General features: G+C 38.8%; 1 protein-coding gene across 2 annotated transcripts; it reads left to right on the top strand.

Annotated features, from left to right (window-relative positions):
• Nucleotides 1-402: 402 nt before the first annotated feature.
• Nucleotides 403-18,791, top strand: ptpn2a (protein tyrosine phosphatase non-receptor type 2a). Of its 2 annotated transcripts, none has more exons than XM_061715916.1 (9): nt 403-630; nt 4,043-4,133; nt 4,228-4,328; nt 4,458-4,556; nt 8,780-8,917; nt 11,245-11,454; nt 12,852-13,016; nt 13,832-14,022; nt 17,049-18,791. In XM_061715916.1, exons 1-9 carry the CDS (start codon nt 574-576, stop codon nt 17,233-17,235), a joined length of 1,239 nt encoding a protein of 412 aa, XP_061571900.1. In that variant the 5' UTR covers nt 403-573; the 3' UTR covers nt 17,236-18,791. The 2 variants fall into 2 exon arrangements, with proteins under 2 accessions (XP_061571900.1, XP_061571892.1); XM_061715908.1 differs by having other exon boundaries at nt 13,829-14,022.
• Nucleotides 18,792-18,935: the final 144 nt, after the last annotated feature.

Raw genomic sequence — 18,935 nt, 5'->3', positions numbered from 1 at the left:
CAGGACATTTAAGTAAAATAATACCACAAGGTCCATCATACAAGGGATAAGTAGGGTCTTTAAGGTTCTTTAAGGGTCTCTAAGGGTCTTTAAGGATCTTTAAGAATCTTTAAGGGTCTTTAATTAAGGTTCTTTTATGATATCAATCTTCTAAATCAGTGAGAAAATGTCTTAATGCTTCACACATTTTTTTTGCTTTTTTGTGCTTTTGTTTCAGTTATTAGTTTTAAAGATTTTAAATATAATCCAAATTCATTAGAAAAAAAACAAATTTGGGGGATGACTTTAAATATCTATTTTTATGAATAAAGAATTTGGCTCTACAGAGGATTACATTACAACAGCAAGACGCAGAGGTGTTAAAAGGAGCCACTGCGTGGTAAAGGCATAACTGGCAACCCGAGCGGGTCAGCAGCGTGCAGGCAGCAGTGAGGGAGCCGCAGACTCCCGCAGGGATCCCGCTCTCACGCAGCTACCGCAGCTCCCGCAGCTCCGCTGCTGCTCACATGCTGGACAGGAGGGACTGAGCGGCTGAACGGGGCTCTTCTAACGCGGACACCAGCAGCTATCAGGATGGAGGGGGAGTTCGAGGACATCGACTCGGTCGGGAGCTGGCAGAACGTCTACAACGTGAGTCCGGGGCCTGCGCTGCTGCTGTGTTGCTGCACGGAAACACCGCGAGACTACGAGGAAAGAGCAGTCCACCGGACTGCTCTTTCCTCGTAGTCTCGCGGGTTTTCGTGCCAACTTAAAAACTTCCCCCGTATTTCGTGTCGGTAACGGCAGAACTAGAGCCCTGCGTTGGCTCTGAACTTTCGTAGCTGGGGGACGTGAAACGGTTGCTCGGTCGGGGCTCAGTCGGGCCTCGGTCGCAGCTCGGTGGCGGCTCGGTGTGACGCTCGCAGACGTCAGCTGCTCTTTCTGAGAACTCAGCAGGCTTCCAGAGAACCAGCACGTGACGTCACTGCTGCAGCTCTCCCTCTCTCTCCCTGTCTCTGTCTATGTCTCTCTCTCTCTGTCTGTCAAATTTTTTTCAAATTCAAATTGGCTTTATTGGCATGAATGGAAACCATTGTTGCCGAAAGCATACATACACACAGTACTTGTAAAAAAAAAATCAGGGGAGATGGTGGATTTTATCATATGGGGACAGATAATTTGTGCTGATTACAAATAATATAATATATTTCAAATAATAGCAGTGACCAAAACACCTGCAGAAATACTGCAGGAATGACAGCAGCAGTTACATGCAGCCTTCTGTAAGCTTTAAATATCCACTGGGCTTACATCAAAACACAACAATAAAAAACACTTTTCTGAACTTATCAATATGACTCTGTCCTTCACAGGATAAGTAAAATGGATCACTGCAAAAACTCAAAATCTTAACAAGAATATTTGTCTTATTTCTAGTTAAAATGTCTAATTTTAGTAAAACAATCTCATTACACTTAAAAACAAGACTCATCACTGGAAAAAACAACAATTTTCACCTGTTTCAAGTAGATTTTCACTTGAAATAAGTAGAAAAATCTGCCAGTGGGACAAGATTTTTTTGCTTGTAATAAGAAGATAAATCTTGTCCCACTGGCAGATTTTCCTACTTATTTTTTACTAAAATTTACTTGAAACAGGTGAAAATTGTCAAATAAGTTATTTTTCTGGTGTTATTTTTCTGTTGATGACTCTAAATGTTGAAATAGCAGTAAAACCACATTCATTGATGAAATTACATAAGGGATGGAAAGGGGGGATGACAGTTTTACAGGGGGGATGATTTGGACCGTTTTTATTTCAGGGGGGGATGCCATCCCCCCTCATCCCCCCTCAACTCCAGTACTGCATATACATACAATAAATTACAATACAATTAATACATGAAATATTAATACAATTACAATAAATATTTAACATTAGATAACTAACACATGCATACTATATATATATATATATATATATATATATATATATATATATATATATATATATATATATATATATATATATATATATATATATATATATATATATATATATATATATATATATATATACACAGAACTATTTACATATATACTACCGTATATATACATTAATGGGCAGGGCTATAAGGAGACTGTGTTGTCATGTTGTGTTTCTCTCCATCTATGACATGCACTGATGTATTTAGCTGCTTCTAAAGCACTTTCCTTTTTTCTCCAATTAAATGTTGGATTTTGTCCTGATCTGAGGGAATCAAAATCCTGGACTTGTTTAATTTTAGGAAAGAACTTGGATCTTAGATCCTCTCTCTGTCTGTGTCTGTGTCTCTCCCTCCCTCTCTCTCAGCGGTTAGATCTAGTTTCTGTGATCACTCCTCTGCTGAACTTTGTGACCTGCTTTATCTAGCCAGACCGGGATGCTGTTACAGGGAAACGGCCATGACAAACACGAACCCCTGCTGTTATTTGCAGTTAAACATTTAATAATAACAGCAGCCAAATAAAAAGTCATCTTTAATGTTTAAGGGGAGATATCTAGTTATTGTGTAGGGGTGGGACGATACGGGTAACTCACCATTCAATACTGTGGCGATATGTGGCCCAGGATAACGATAATATCACGATACACAATATCTACGATATTCGATATATTGTACGACATTTCATCAACGGTATATCAAGATATGTGACTGAAAAAAGAAAAAAATACCCATAAAAAGGAAAACGTCTGTAGTTATGCATTTATTCAATGCCAAAACTTCATACAATGTACAAAGAAAGTGCATTTGTATAGTGCCTCACTGCCTCCTAGTCTTGTAAATGTAAACACTGTACAGCTGGACAAATTAAAGTGCATGAACATTAATAACATGTTTTATATAAACCAGGACAGTGCACTCCTTTGTTTCTAATACTGAAAAGTCAGTAAGCAACTTAATTTTGCATAGTACCTCACTGACTCCTAGTCTTGTAAATGTAAACACTGAACAGCTGGATGAACAATCGTGCATGAACAATCGTGCATGAACAATCGTGCATGAACAATCGTGCGGTGACGACTGCGTAAATCCATTATGTGTCTTGTAATAAAATAGCAATATTTGCCGTCAGTTTATCGATTATCTATTGCGACAGAGAGCGCAACAATATATTCCAATATTTTTATTTTTTTATTTTTTCCCCTCCAATAGTACCATGATATCTTAACAGGGCACATTTTTAGCTCCTATGTCTGGGGTCTGCAACCTTTATTATCAAAAAAAGAGCCATTTTGCCCCCACTTCTACAAAAAGAAATTGTCGGGAGCAGCAAGAAATAACAGAGATTGTAAAAGTTTTCATCTTTTATTTATTTTAGCTGCAACCCCTAAATATAACAGAAGGGCAGTGTGCATTTGTAGGCGTACTTTGAAATAAATTAAACTGTGAACTGTAGGCCTATTTCAGTCTATATTTGTGTAAAAGGAAAATAAAAACTACCCCACTTTAATATAAATAGAAAATGTAGCTGCAGCTTTAAAAATAAATATAGAAATTAAAAATAGTTCTTTTAAAATAAGATGGCATCAACTCAAACTCCAAAATAACTGCCCAACAAAACAAACTAATAATATGACTAAAAATGAATTCAGAAATATAATTTATTTGTGTTTGGGTATTTTTTCAAGGCCAAAGGGAACCGCTACAATGATGATGAAGAGCCGCAGGTTGCAGACCCTTGTCCTATGTGAAACAAATTTGGTATTTGTCAAATAGTCAAGTCCCAACAGTGTCTGGTTGTCTTGTCATTTAACAACTGTCATAAACTACAGTCAGCAGTCTATGTAGATTACAATTCTCCACTTGGACAAAGCACCATGTAAACAAAGCAGAGCAGTTCAAATGAGTCCAGCACAATAGATTTACTGTAATGAAAACCTCTCATCTCTTTGTGCTCGGTGCTTGCATGCCCTCATTGTTACCTGGTGCCACTTCAGTCGGGCAGGAAGATGCATTCTCTTTGCAGGCTGTACCCAACGAGGCTGTTGTTGAGTAACTCTGTGTTCTTGTGTGCTTTAGGAAATCCGCAACCAGGCCAGCGAGTATCCGTACAGAGTAGCCAAACTCCCAGCGAACAGGAATTTGAACCGCTACAGAGACGTAAGCCCATGTGAGTTAAAGGACAACGAGAGCTGATCGTATGTTGACATTGTGTCGATAATGGCTTCTTTGTAATTATCTGTGATCTCTTTATTTGGTCTTAGATGACCACAGTCGAGTAAAACTTGAAAACTCTGAAAACGACTACATCAACGCAAGTTTAGTCACGGAGAAAGAAGCTCAAAGGGCCTACATTCTTTCTCAGGTACGTAGCCTGCTGGATAATTATGGCTCTTTACACATTATATACCTGTTGAATAGTATGGTGGCAATCAATTTCTGTGTGTTGCTATTAGATTTGTGTTTATATTTGTTTGTTTTTTCCCCTTGGCAGGGGCCTCTGAGGAATACATGTGGTCACTTCTGGCTGATGATCTGGCAGCAATGTTCCAAAGCTGTTATCATGCTGAACAGAGTGATAGAAAAAGGATCTGTGAGTACTTCTCCACACCTGCTGATCACTGATCTCTTTCTTTCTTCCTGCTGGCCTCTTCCATTCACAACCTGTCAATGTCATCACCTGTGGATTTTTTTTAAATTGTGTAAATTTGTGTGTTTTGACAAATCAATCATAGCAGCAGTGTGTGTGTGTGTGTGTGTGCGCGTGTGTCGGGGGGCGGGGTGTAGGCCGGTGTTGAAAAAAATAGATTTTCCGATTCTAAATCGATTCTCATATTAAATTAATTCAATTTTTTTTTTCTCCTCGTCATTACATAACCTTTTTTTATTTTTTTGTTTATCCCCAAAAAAGGAATATTTTGTTGGGCACAAGAATAACTGGTGCCATGTTTTTGCCTTTAAATATGTTTAAAGGTATGAAAACATTAAAGTTTTCAGTTATAATTGCTTAAATTGTCTATATTTCATTACTTTATATACTGTCTTGGGGTTACATTTGCATAAAATGCTGAAAACCAAATTCTCCAAAATTTAAAAAAAAAAAATGGACGGAAAAATGGAAAAAATTAAAACAGAATGTGGGAAAAAATAAAACCGATTTCATAAGTCTCTGTTTCCTCCCTGGATCTGTTTGGTAATTCTGACCCACGATGTTTCTGAAAGCAGTTCTATCAGCATCATGGGGGCTGATTGGTCCTTACAGCATCATTAGCTGCAATACTTGCTGTTGAATCTCAATATAATACTAGTATTAATAGGTTGCAGAACTACAGTCATATCATTCAGGCGACAGCTCAAAAAACTGTTTTAATAACACTAACCCAGATCAATATCGGAATCGAATCAAATCTTGATAATCGATTCTAAATCTTAAGAATCGGAATCGAATTTATTCTTGACATTTGAATGGATCCCCAGCCCTATTCACTTGTGATGAGGGTAAGCAGCAACCAGGGACTTCAACAATTCAACTTGATCGTCAGTAAGTGTGACTGCACCAATCCTCTTGGCTCCAGATTGTCCTCCTGCTGTAAGAAATGTGGGTGGGATTTATTTTTAATCTTTTTTAAATAGCATCTTTTTCCAATTGTATAAAAGATCAATGATAGTGAAGGTCAAGCTTTATCTTTCTTCCACAGACCAGGAAAGCATACATGCTTTCATCACCTCTGAAATGACTTCATGCTGTTTGTTGGTTTAGATCCGTCTTCTCTGTAGCGTTTGCAAATAGTTCAAAATGCAGCAGCTCGTCTTTTAACTGGCTCAAAATAGTGATGATAACACAACTACAGCCTCCACATCCCTGTGAGGTGGTGAAGTGATTTTAAGATTTAAAGGCTGATGTGTGAAGTTATAAATGGACACATCCACACTCCATTACTGCGACCACCCAGTCTGCTGCTTTGAGACGTCCTAAGATCCTCGTCAAATTATACAGGTGATCGGGTCTTTGCAGCGGCCCATAATAATCCTGGAACAGTTTACCTCTATATACAGTGATCCCTCGCTATAACGAGGTTCACCTTTCACCTCTCGCTGCTTCACAGGTTTGCATTGTGCATCGTGTTCTGCATTCTGATTGGTTAAACAGTCTCCCCGCTTCTTCACTTCCTGTATCCATAACAATGCTGAGAATGGCCAATGAACTTCAAGGTTCAAGGTTCACTTTATTGTCATTCCAAAAGTCCAAGAACAAGTGGAACGAAATTTCGTTGCCACTGGCTCAAAGCAAGCAATTAGAATAATTAAAACACTAAAACACTCAAAACACTAAAAGATAAGGACATTAGTCTAAAAACTAATACTGCATACTCAAAGTGCATGAGGATATACAGAGATTGAAGAGCTTGGTGCAGAACTGTAGAACTTGAGCTTCAGCAGCAGCTCAAGAACGGGACCTTTGATGAATCGTTCATTACAGTCTCAGATATAATCCATGGTGGAATGTCGGTTTGCCCAGAAGAAAAAAGAGCGACAATAACGACCCATAACTATGTTCTTCTCTGGAAGAAACACACCTGCACCGCAGCTTTAGTTGAAAAAGACGCTACAGAGCGAGTCAGGATGCAGCGGCATCAGAAGAGCAGTGAGTCACAATTTGTCCTACTGTACGTATTGTATTTTTATTCATAGTCATTTTTCATTTTCTCCTGTACAAATCCAATTACCCGGGTCGCTGTGTGGGGGGGGGGGCGGGGGGCGGGGGGGTGGGGGCTGATTTCCACAATTTGAAGCCTTGTATAATTATAAACAAAAAAAAAAAAAGGTTGCTATTTCACCTATCAGGTTCTTTTTGGAATGTAACTCCTGCGAAAAACCAGGGATTACTGTATAAAAATGTACATATACGAGTCATTACCCAGACTGTTGACGTAGTCTGATCTAAATATGCTCTTACATCGCCTTAATGTTTTTAGCAAAATGAGCAAAATGTATTTGAGCACTCTGGCCAGCATTCGTTGATTTGGTTTGTTTGTTTTGTTTTTGCGTGTGTTTGAGTTTAGGGAAGTATTTATTGCTGCCCATCAATTTGGGAAGGGCTGGGGTGCCACTTCTAAACAATGTGAGTCCCTCTTTTTTAGAATGAGGAAGAATAGTTTTAATGATAAAATATTCATGACACTTGCCAGTGTTTTTAGGAGTGAACATTCCAGTTCACTCCCAGGTCAGACTATATAGTGTTAGAAGAAATTACAGAAAGCCCTAAAGTCTGAGCTAAATATCGGACGGTACAGACCTCTGTTCAGGGTGAACAAGTATACTTTTTAAACATTTTTTACGAGGTTTGCAAAGGTAAAGCCCCTTCTCTCTAAAAAATAACACAACAGTGTGACTTAGGTTTGTAACCTGGATCTGAGTAAACCTGAATACTTTTTCTTCAGGAAGATGAGACTTAAGTGGACACATTTGGCCATGGTAAACCAGAAATGGTACATTAAACCGTCTCACCCCAAGTGTTCATTCATGGCGAAGGTGTGGTGTTTGGGGCTTGTTGAAATTGGATCTAGCTACAGAGTCCTAGCACACCACCGTATCCACAACATAACAGCCGAAAAAGAAACAAATCAAGGTGTTGTCGTTTCCAGTCAAGGTTCAGATCCAAACCTGATTGAAATTCTGCGGCTGGACCTTTTTTTAAAAGATTTGTGAATACACAGATTTCTGGAAAGCTCAATTGAAGTAAAATGGTAAAGTAGAGTAGGCCAAACTTATTCCAAGTTTTTCCCACATGCTGCACTCGGCACCATGTAATATGTCATGTGTTGTATGTGTCTGAAATTGTATTTAACTCATTTAAAGACCTGATAAGACCTCTTTTAATAGTCCAGATGCATCAGACTGTATAATTGAAATGAGGTGTCCATTTTTCTTGAGAATCTGCAGAATAATTAGTAGAAAACAATATAGTCATCCTTCAAATCTATCCTTTAGTTAAAACTGTTGAAATTTCTTGAATTAGTGGACCACAGAATTCTGCAAATTATGTGGAAAGCTAATAAGAAAATTCTGCCAATCAATATACAGAAAAAAGAGAAAATAAGTATAACTTAAAAGGAACAGAGATCTTTAAAAAAAAAACTAAATTCAGGATAAAATTAATGGAACGTTGTGTTTCTGTAAAAGGTATCAGTTTATGGAACAATCTGTATACAGAAACCAAAGAATGCAAATCAAACATTACATTTAAAAGAATAATAAAAGCCAGTATGATGAAGAAATATCATAATTGTTAAATTAGGTGTGTTTTCTTTTTTTCTCTCTCTTTAGCACCATTGTCATATTTTTTTCTTTGAATCAAAAAAGAATACGACTATCTGTGTTTGACGACAGCTATTTTGTTATTTTATAACTTTGTTGTAGTTTTGGTTTTGTCTTTCGGGTTTTTTTTAAATTACGTTTATTGGAAAATGTTGTTTTTTTTTTTTTAATTGTGTAGTTTTTTTATTATTGCATTAATTGAAATTTGATTTCTTAGGAAAAAGGGACAGATAAAATAAGCTTAGTCTTCTTTCTGTTCCCTTTCATTCAAAGACTGTGATGATCGTGTAGGGAGGTTACTTGGTTAGTTTGTTCGTACAGAGCTCGTACTCTGCGTCTTCACAGATTCCCAGAATGAATAGAAGTTCCTACAAACACAAGTACACGCTCAGCAACTCCTACTCGGTTCATGTGCACGTGTCTTCCCTGCTGTGCTCTGCGTTTTCTGGCATGTGGTGTCCTGCCCCAGACTGACTTAGTTCTTCTCTGTCTCAACAGGAAAAGTGTGCTCAGTACTGGCCCACCGCAGAAGAGCTGCAGATGTCGTTCACAGACACGGGATTTGTTGTGAGACTGCTGTCAGAGGTGGATCAATCCCATTATATCATTAGGGTGCTAGAACTACAAAACACAAAGGTGAGCACGAGCGGGGACATGTTCAACAGCACTGTACCGGTTAAACAGCATGGATGTTTCAGGTGAAAAGTGTGGTGTGGTGATTCTGGGGAAAAAGTCGAGCAAAACAACTAAGAGTCTTTCCACTTTTTAACCAGTCCACCTGAATTCTATCCCCGGAGCCCTGATCAGACTCGCTGCCGACTTATTTTTCCGGGTGATCCAATGACAAGTGGACGGCTCTAAATAGAGGTGTGACTGACTGCACTCAAAACAAGTTGAGGCAGCATGCCAGTCCGAGTACAGGACAGATTCAGAGATCTGGGGCCACATTCTGCCAACAGTGGAGTCCAAAGTATGAACGTATGCTGTTAAAGGCAAGTTTATTTGTATAGCACAATTCAACACAAGGTAATTCAAAGTGCTTTACATCAACATTAAAAGCGGCAAGACGCAATTAAACAGTAAATTACAAATAAAATGATAAGAAAAGAGGTAAAATAATAAAAAGCACAAGTTGTTTCTATACGGTCAAAACATACAAAGACCGGGTCAAATACAGTTATTACAAAAGTAATCTGTAACAATTCGTCCAGTGAATCAGACCAAGTTGACAATTCTACGTCACAATGCCTGCATTCAGGGCTTATCCATCACTAGTGTAACTTCGCACGGTTTTAAAAATCATATGTATTTAATTTAAGAGTATGCTTAAATAATAAATAAAATGATAAGAAAAGAGGTAAAATGATAAAAAGCACAAGCTGTTAAAAATAAGGGCAGTAGAGTCCAGCAGGTAAGTATTTAATTTAAGAGTAGCTTGAGTAAACAGTAATGTTTTTAGTCCTGATTTAAAGGATCTACAGTTGGAGCAGACCTCAGGTCTACAGGAAGTTTGTTCCACCGGTGAGGAGCAGAATAACTGAACGCTGCCTCACCTTGCTTGGTTCTGGAACCACAACAAACCAGATCCAGATGAAGCTCAGGGGTCTGGGAGCTTCATAGGAACTAACAGATCCAGATGAACCTCAGGGGTCTGGGAGCTTCATAGGAACTAACAGATCAAACATGTATTTTGGTCCAAGACCATTCAGGTCTTTGTAGACCAGCAGGAAGACTTTAAACTCTATCCTTTGACTCACTGGAAGCCAGATTAGTGATTTCATGACCGGTGTAATGTGGTCCAGTTTCCTGGTGTTTGTAAGGACTTACAAACACCAGGAATTTAAAAGAATCAAATGTGAGCAGAGTGCTAAAGCACCAAATGTGTCTTGTAGGTTGCCTGTGCCTTTTTAAAGGCCCTTCCCCATGCCCCTGTGATTTTCTCATGCGTCTGTTTTGGAATTGCATTTATTGAAATATTTGCTTTAAAAAATCTTCATTAATGCAACCCAGGTGAGTATGAGCTGTAATAGCAGGTCCAGTCACAGCAGTGGTTTTTTTTTTTTGCTGTCAAAAAAAACCAAACCTGCTGGGGCATTTTAAAGCCAGGTGTGAACAGTTCTTTCCACTTGTGATGGAATCACCCAGGACACATCAGACTAGGCCTGTGTTGAAAATATCGATTTTTTTTTTTCCAATTCTAAATCGATTCTCATTAATTCCTGAAATCGATTCATATGTCTAAAGATCCTTCTTTTTTTTCATCATTACATTACAACTTTTGTTGTTTTTTTTTTGCTTATGCCCAAAAAAGGAATGTTTTGTTTGACAACGAGAATAACTTGTGCCATGTTTTTGCCTTTAAATATATTTAAAGGTATGAAAACATTAAAGTTTTCAGTTATAATTGCATAAATTGTCTATATTTCATTACTTATATACTGTCTTGGGGTTACATTTGCATAAAATGCTAAAAACCAAATTCTCAAAAATTAAAAACCGAAAATGGAAAAAATAAAAACGGAATGTGGGAACAAATAAAACTGATTTCATACGTCTCTGTTTCCTCCCTGGATCTGTTTGATAATTCTGACCCACACGATGTTTCTGTTTGCAGTTCTATCAGCATTCTGGGAGCTGATTGGTCCTTACAGCATCATTAGCTGCCAATACTTGCTGTTGAATCTCAATATAATACTAGTATTAATATGTTGCAGAACTACAGTCATATCATTCATGCAACAGCTCAAAAAACAGTTTTAATAACACTAACCCAAATCAATATCGGAATCTAATCAAATCTTGACATTTGAATCGAGTGATGTAATTTAATTTCCAGGTAAATTACCCAACAGATTATTTGGTTTATCAACAGGCAATTATTTCACGGGATGTTGTCAGGATCAGCCCAACACTATGTCCATACAGGACTCACGTTCTGACTGATATGGCGTGTTTTTTTCTAGACGGGAGAGTCGAGAGAGATCTACCACTTTCACTACACCACGTGGCCTGACTTTGGCGTGCCAGAATCTCCCGCTGCTTTCCTGGACTTCCTGCTGAAGGTGCGGGAGTCGGGCTCCCTGGGCTCGGAGCACGGGCCCTCGGTGGTGCACTGCAGCGCTGGGATCGGACGGTCGGGGACCTTCGCCCTGGTGGACACCTGCCTCGTCCTGGTAAGAGGGGGGGGGGTTCACCAAACACAGAGTTAACAGGGGCCACAACAGAAACAGAAAACACTTCATATAGTTTCAATTTGCTTGTTTATTTCGTACATGTAAAAAAAAAAGACAAGAAAACAAATACAGGTGGGCATTCCACCACATCAAGGCAAGTGTATATAGCACAATTCAACACAAGCTAATTCAAAGTGCTTTACATCAACATTAAAAGCGGCAAGACACAATTAAAACATAAATAACAAATACAATGATAACAAAAGAAGTAAAATTATAAAAAGCACAAGTTGTTAAAAAGTAAGGGCAGTAGAGTACAGCAGGTACATCTCATTCTTACAATGGCAAGAATTACGTTTCTATACGGTCAAAACGTACAAAGACCGGGTCAAATACAGTATTACAAAAGTAATCTGTGCCGATTCGTGCGGTGAATTAAAACAATTTGACAATTCTATGTCACAATGCCTGCATTCCGGGCTTATCCATAACTTTGCGCGGTTTTCAAAAAGTATTTCATTTAAGAGTACACTTAAATAACAAATAAAATGATGAGAAAAGAGGTAGAATAATAAAAAATAAAAAAACATCAAAACACATACGAGGCATCAAAACACATATTTCAAGTTACATGTTGGAAAAGGAGTAGGAGGAAGTATAAACGTATTTAATCCCACCCCCTTTCCACAACCAAACATAAAATATGTCTGTCTTTTTTTTTATACTATACTCTTAATTTGTATAAATATGTATCATTTTTACAAAAATAACCTGTTCAATACAAGATGTAAGCTCTATCATAAATATAATATATAATACGTACATCCAAGTATATAAACATACAAAGACAACATGACAAAATACCAGAACACACACAGCTGGTGATCTTTAAACACAGTCTTCACTTTTATACCTCAAATAAACAATTTCTTTATTATTACTTAAATTGTTTTATGTTTGTCATCTTTTTAAGCATTGTTTACCCACACTAACTCTTCATGCTCAAAATGTTCTGCTGGATTGATTCATATCTGGAGTAAATAAAAGCAGAGCCACTGATAAACTAGTCACGTCAGCTCCTGCAGCTCAACCCGTTCTGGTTTTAGTGGTGGTGGATAGTTGCTGAGCATCTAGTTCCTCCAAGTTAGGCGTGAGAAAGTCGCAACTCACCATTTTGATGAATTGTATTTCCTCAAGTTCTCAATGTTCAACTCTAAATGAACCATAAATAAATGTTTCATACCAGGAATTGTGAGTTGCACCACACCGTAGCTCCATGACCCCACGAAGCAGAGCGTGATATCGTGTTGAGCAATCTGATATGATTCAGTATTGTGTTGAAAACGCTGGCTTAGCCGCACAATCTCTCCAGCTGTATTCTGTACAAATCTTTACAGATGGACAAGAGGAAAGGCCCGTCATCGGTGGAGATCCAGAAGGTGCTACTGGGCATGAGAGAGTACCGCATGGGCCTGATCCAGACTCCCGACCAGCTGCGCTTCTCTTACATGGCCGTCATCGAGGGAGCCAAGTTCATCCTGACAGACAGCTCAGCAGCTCAGGTACCTGCACAACACCGGCAAGTGAGATGGAACCTGGAAACAAACAGTCTAAAGCTCATTTTTGGACTGCTTTAAGTTCATTTATTGTTTGGTTGTGAGCTCCAGTGTCAGGCAGAAACCTCCTACTGAATCTTAATTATAGACTAACGTGTTTATCCACTGTGGGTGTTAACTCAGCAGCCAGAAGATCCACAGATATGTTACAACATCCAAGTGAGAGGAGTCATTCAGAACTTATATACACACAGCTTGAAGTTAGAATAGAATAGAAAGCCTTTATTGTCATTATAATGATATGAGATTAAGCAGCAGCTCCATAAAAGTGCACACATGTAAAAACAAAATAAGAAACAAACTATATATATAAGAAGAAAGAATATTGTCATTACATGAGTAAAGGAATATTGCGCATGAATGGATGAAAGAATATTGCACAGTATGAGATAGCTTATGAGTTCAGAAGTTCTCAGTTTAACCTGAACAATCCAAAAAAAAACAGCAAACAGCTAAACAGCAGGAAAAAATGTTTTCTTTCCTGACCCACCGGTCCGTCTTGTGGGTTATTAGGGTCCATCTTTACACCATACATTCCCTTAAAGATGTGCTGTCACGTGATTGGTTGTGAAACCACAAGGAGAGAAGAGACAAGGCTACATTTAATTGTGGATGGGGGAAACCTGAAGTTGCCTCCTGTTTTTTATTTTATTTTTTTTTTATTTAACATAGACGGTCACTTCCTTCTAGCCACCTTAGAATGATACTTGGAACTGTCTGACATACAGTTAAAATGTTTTTCCTTTGGCCCCTGATAGCAGATGGTGCAGGAAGGTCTGCTCAGCGATGACCTGGAGCCAGATCTGCCCCCTCCACCCCCTCCACCCAGACCTCATCTGAATGACAGCAGGCCCAACGGGCCGTGTCTGGAGCCAGAGACCAGCACAGAAGCCCCGCTCCCAACAGCAAAGTTCGATGTCCCAGATCACCCTGTGGCAGACAACTCCGGGCCGTAAGTACCTGCCGTCCCACAGAGGTTCACTTCAAGAATCAAGAATAGGTTGTTGTCCAAACAAGAAGTCAGCAGGTTGACTCCCTTACCTCCGTCTTGGGTCATTCATGACGTCACAACCAGGAAGTAAGCTTTCAACAACAGCTCACAACTGTTTGCAAATATGCACTGGAATGATGGTTTTGGGAAGTGCACGCCTGCAGAGAAATGTCAGCCTCAGCACAAGTAGCCAGTGCTCTGTTGTCGAGTTTGTTGCGGAGATCAGCCCCGCCCCACCGAGTAATTGGATTTGAACGGGAGAAAATGAAAAATGATTATGAAAAAAAAAAATACATTAAGTACAGTAGGAAAAATTGTGACGTATTTCACTGCTCTTGTGATGCTGCTGCATCCTGACTCGCTCTGTAGCGTCTTTTTCTTCTAAAGCCGCGGTGCAGGTGTGTTTTTTCCAGAGAAGAACATAGTTCTGGGTCGTTGTTGTCGCTCTTTTTTCTTCTGGGCAAAAAGATTCTTCTAAACCGACATGCCACCATGGATTATATCTGAGACTGTAATGAACGATTCATCAAAGCGTCCTGTTCTTGAGCTGCTGCTGAAGCTCATTGGCCGCTCTCTCAGTAGGCCTGTGTTGAAAAAAAATTGACTTTCCGATTCTAAATCGATTCTTATATTAATTCCTAAAAATCGATTTGTATGTCTAAAGATCGATTATTTTTCATCATTAGATTTTCGCCAGGTGAACTTTAATCCCAGTAGTCACGTCATTTAATTCACACATGGGCGTGGTGTGAAACTATCAAACAATTAACATGGCGTGGAAGAACAGCGGTAGCATTAACAAAGCGCTGGTTTTTAAAACTCCCGAACTAAATGAACTTTTCTTTTGAGAAAATGCTGAAAGAGGGGTCACTAAACAACCTCGTGAACAAAACAAACATGTCGAAGCGCCGCTGGAGAAACCAGCGCAGAAGCTACAGAACGACCGGTTTTCTCCGTACAGACGGCAGGCTGAGCAGGACTGTTAATGCTGGAAATGACTTGCTGTTTGTTTGCTGAGTCTGTGTGTGAGCGGACATTAACACATATGGCAGCATAAACAGACAACCAGCTGCATAAGAAACGCACCTCGCTCGAACCACGCAAGGAGAGCGCATCGTACTGTAATACAAAATTATGATTCCACCTACAGACGTCACCGTTAAATTACATGATCTTTCTTCGCACATATCCTTCCATCTCCAGTCAACCGTGTGCTGGCAAAACTTGCAGATCATTGAATCGCCAGCCACGTTACACACAGACACACTCATACACATTCATACACACCCCCACCCGTGCACAACCAGTGTTCAGTGTTTTGGATATTTCAGCTTAAATTTCAAAATGTTATACAAGTTCAATGAAGTTCATATTATCTATATTTATTATAGCTTGTTTGGTTTCTTCTGTTATCGGCCACACGGTTTGTCATGACATACCTGAAAAATGCCGAGTGCTTCATGGCAAGCTGTGTGTCTGGTGACAGAATAAATTAGACAAGCTAAAATGATTTCCTTCTTTTTTGCACTTTAAATGGATATTGAAAGGCACATTTGAGTTATTTATTTTTTAGTTATTTCACAATAATTATTGTGAAATTATTATTTCACTAGTTATTTTAGTCATATAATTCAGGCAACAGCTCAAAAAACATTTTTAATAACACTCACCCAAATCAATATTGGATCGAATCAAATGGTGATAATCGATTCTGAATCTTAAGGATCGGAATCTAATCGATTCTTGACATTTGAATTGATACCCAGCCCTACTTCTCAGCATTGTTGGTAAGCGACCAACGTTATTGACACAGGAAGTGAAGAAGCGGGGAGACTGTTTAGCCAATCAGAATGCAGAACACGATGCACAATGCAAATCCGTGAATCAGCGAGACGTGAACGGTGAAGGGAGGGATTACTGCACTTATGTGTGGCATGTTACACAGTGACTTGTATTATTCATTTATGGCGTGGCACCATGCAGTCTCAATCACAGCCAGCTGTGATTGAGACTCAGCACATTTAAAAGCATCAAACTAGGCGGGTCATATAAGGTCATAAGCCAGCCCGGTTTAGCATTTCGGAGAAAAGATTTAACACAGTAGCGTTAAATCAGTAGGTTCCTCCATCCGTCTGAACGGGCTGTAAGATGGCAGAGGAATCAGAATGTGTCATCCCTGATTGATTAATAAATCACTCTTTGTAATAACTCTTTGCCACCACAGTGTTAGATTTAGTGTTATTTTGAAAATTCCATTAATCCAACACTATTAAATTGCTGACTGACTTTTTTTTAAATTTCTTTTAGGCCTGTGTTGAAAAGATAAATTTTCCGATTCTAATATTAATTCCTAAAAATTGATTCATATGTCAAAAGATCGATTATTTTTTTTTTTTTCTCATCGTTACATTACAACTTTTGGTATTTCTTTGTTTATGCCCAAAAAAGGAATGTTTTGTTGGACACGAGAATACCTGGTGCCATGTTTTTGCCTTTAAATATGTTTAAAGGCAGGAAAACATTGTTTTCAGTTATAATTGCATAAATTGTTTATATTTCTTTGCTTTATATACTGTCTGGGGGTTACATTTGCAAAAATGCTAAAAACCAAATTCTCATAAATGGGAAAAAATAAAACCAATTTCATCCGTCTCTGTTTCCTCCCTGGATCTGTTTGGTAATTCTGCCCCGCAATGTTTCTGAAAGCAGTTCTATCAGCATTCTGGGAGGTGATTGGTCCTTACAGCATCATTAGCTGCCAATACTTGCTGTTGAATCTCAATATAATACTAGTATTAATATGTTGCATAACTACACAGTCATATAATTCAGGCAACAGCTCAAAAAACATTTTAATAACACTAACCCAAATCAATATTCGAATCAAATGCGGATAATCGATTCTGAATCTTAAGAATCGGAATCGAATCGATTCTTGACATTTGAATGGATCCCCAGGCCTAATTTATTTTATTCTTCTTCTCCAGCCTGAGAAAGAGACACCGCGAGGAGAGGATTGCCAGCACAACACAGAAGATCCAGCAGATGAAACAGAGACTGACGGACTCAGAGAAGAAGCAGGAGAAGTGGGAGTACTGGAGGCCCGTCCTGCTCAACGTCGGGGCCGGGGCCGCGTGTGTCGTCGGCCTGCTGTGCTGGATGTACTATCGATGAAATAACTCGCCGTCTCCTAAGACTGACTCCTATTTTGCACCAGTACCTGGGATTAGGTACCTCTTGTCTAAGTAGGTGTAGATGTGCATAACTGAGGATATTTATTTCTTAAGGTCAAAATGCAGGAGCGCTAGATCAAATGAGTTTGTGTATATTTTTCTTGTTAAGTGGTAACATCTCAGGATCTTGGTGCCAGCAAGGTGAATTTGATTTTATTTTTCTTCTCGTCACTGTTGAATGTACTGTAGCATAGTGAAATGGCTTTGAGAGAAACTTACAGAAGGTGCAGTACAAAGGAAAAAAAACAAAAACATTCTGACTGGTTTATTTTATGCATTCTTAATGGTCAGATGTACATTGATCAACTGTGGACACGTTTTGCATTTTGCTTTTCAGGATGACTCGTGGTGACATTCAGTCCTACCGTAAATGTGTGGAAAGACTTCAGAGCCAAAACGTCAACTTTGGGAATTGAGTTTTTCTTGTTTTATGAGGAAATGCATGCACTTGCAGGTTTTCCACACCTCCGCCTGTTCTTCCACTCACATTCTGCAGGGCATCCCACTATGGCCAGATTTATATTTTTGCGTAGCTGGACATTTCAAGGGACCCTCTCAATGTATTCAAATTGTGCTTGAATATTATCCTTGACTTTTTATGTTACAAGTACATTTCCTCTTGTCTCATATTAACTTTTGTTTGTCATGCGAATCATCCAAGCTGCCAGCTCCCTTGCCAATGTTCGCCCACTGGATGGGTTCATGTGTGTACTTTTGAGTTTACCCACTGTTGTTTTGTTGTTGAGCAAACCAAAGTTGTCCGTTTTAGGAAGATCAGCAGCCAGGCAAGCTGTTCCATGATGAAGCCTTGTACTCCCATCACCTGTAATTTATGTTCTCTTAGATCTGATAGGACTCACACGTATGTTTCAAATTATCAGACATAGTACTTTTGAGTTTTTTTGTGTGTCTCCTTAAATTTATCATAGAGCTTCACCAAACTGGTTTTCATCTAACATGGATTAGTCTGAAGTTATAAATTGGAGCAGAACACCCTGGATCAAGTCCAATTTAAAAGAAAATGATAGTAAACACATCTGACAGTTGATATTGGTTTTTAATGTGCCTTGAAGTACAGTAAGGTAAACTGAAGGTCTCCAACATGATCAGAACAGAAAGCGACTTGTGCGAACAGTCCCAAAGGAAAAGAATGACGCAACACACTGCAATGACAAGTTTGTAAAAACTGGAGGTGTTGTACCATAAATTTGAAGTCAGTTGCACTCTTTAAGTGTGTTGATGGCTTTTACTGACCACTGAAATGAGATGTGTGTCCGGCTACTGTTGCTCACGGCTTTTTGACTTGTTTTCGTGTTACTGAAGACGTTGATTTGACCTTGACATTCCGTTTGTTCTTGATGTCCACTTAAGATTTCAGGGAAGTTCTGTACGCTGCTGAGTTGCAGTGCAAACAATACAAATGATTTGTTTTTGAGAAAAGAAAAATAACTAGAAATACATAGAGAAAAAAATAAAACAAAATCATTTTTTATTCAACCCTGTTGGTGGTGTTTGTGTGTGACGGCTGCTTAATATGTTAATTAAGAGTGAAAATATGAGGTTTTTTTTTTTTTTAAACAATTTTATTGAAAATATACCAACTCTTAAAGAGGATAATGGACAAATATCAATTTAAATGCA

This window comes from Cololabis saira, chromosome 3 (genome assembly GCF_033807715.1).
Source record: "Cololabis saira isolate AMF1-May2022 chromosome 3, fColSai1.1, whole genome shotgun sequence".
NCBI classification, from domain to species: domain Eukaryota; kingdom Metazoa; phylum Chordata; class Actinopteri; order Beloniformes; family Belonidae; genus Cololabis; species Cololabis saira.
Note: the sequence above shows the minus strand (reverse complement) of the source record. Positions and strands in the feature narration are given on the sequence as shown.

Excerpts from the sequence above, each read along its gene's own strand:
- ptpn2a (XM_061715908.1), top strand. The coding sequence starts at position 574 with ATGGAGGGGGAGTTCGAGGACATCGACTCGGTCGGGAGCTGGCAGAAC. Across the intron at positions 11,455-12,851 it reads TGGACACCTGCCTCGTCCTG|ATGGACAAGAGGAAAGGCCC; the intron begins GTAAGAGGGGGG and ends AAATCTTTACAG. Across the intron at positions 14,023-17,048 it reads GTGGCAGACAACTCCGGGCC|CCTGAGAAAGAGACACCGCG; the intron begins GTAAGTACCTGC and ends CTTCTTCTCCAG.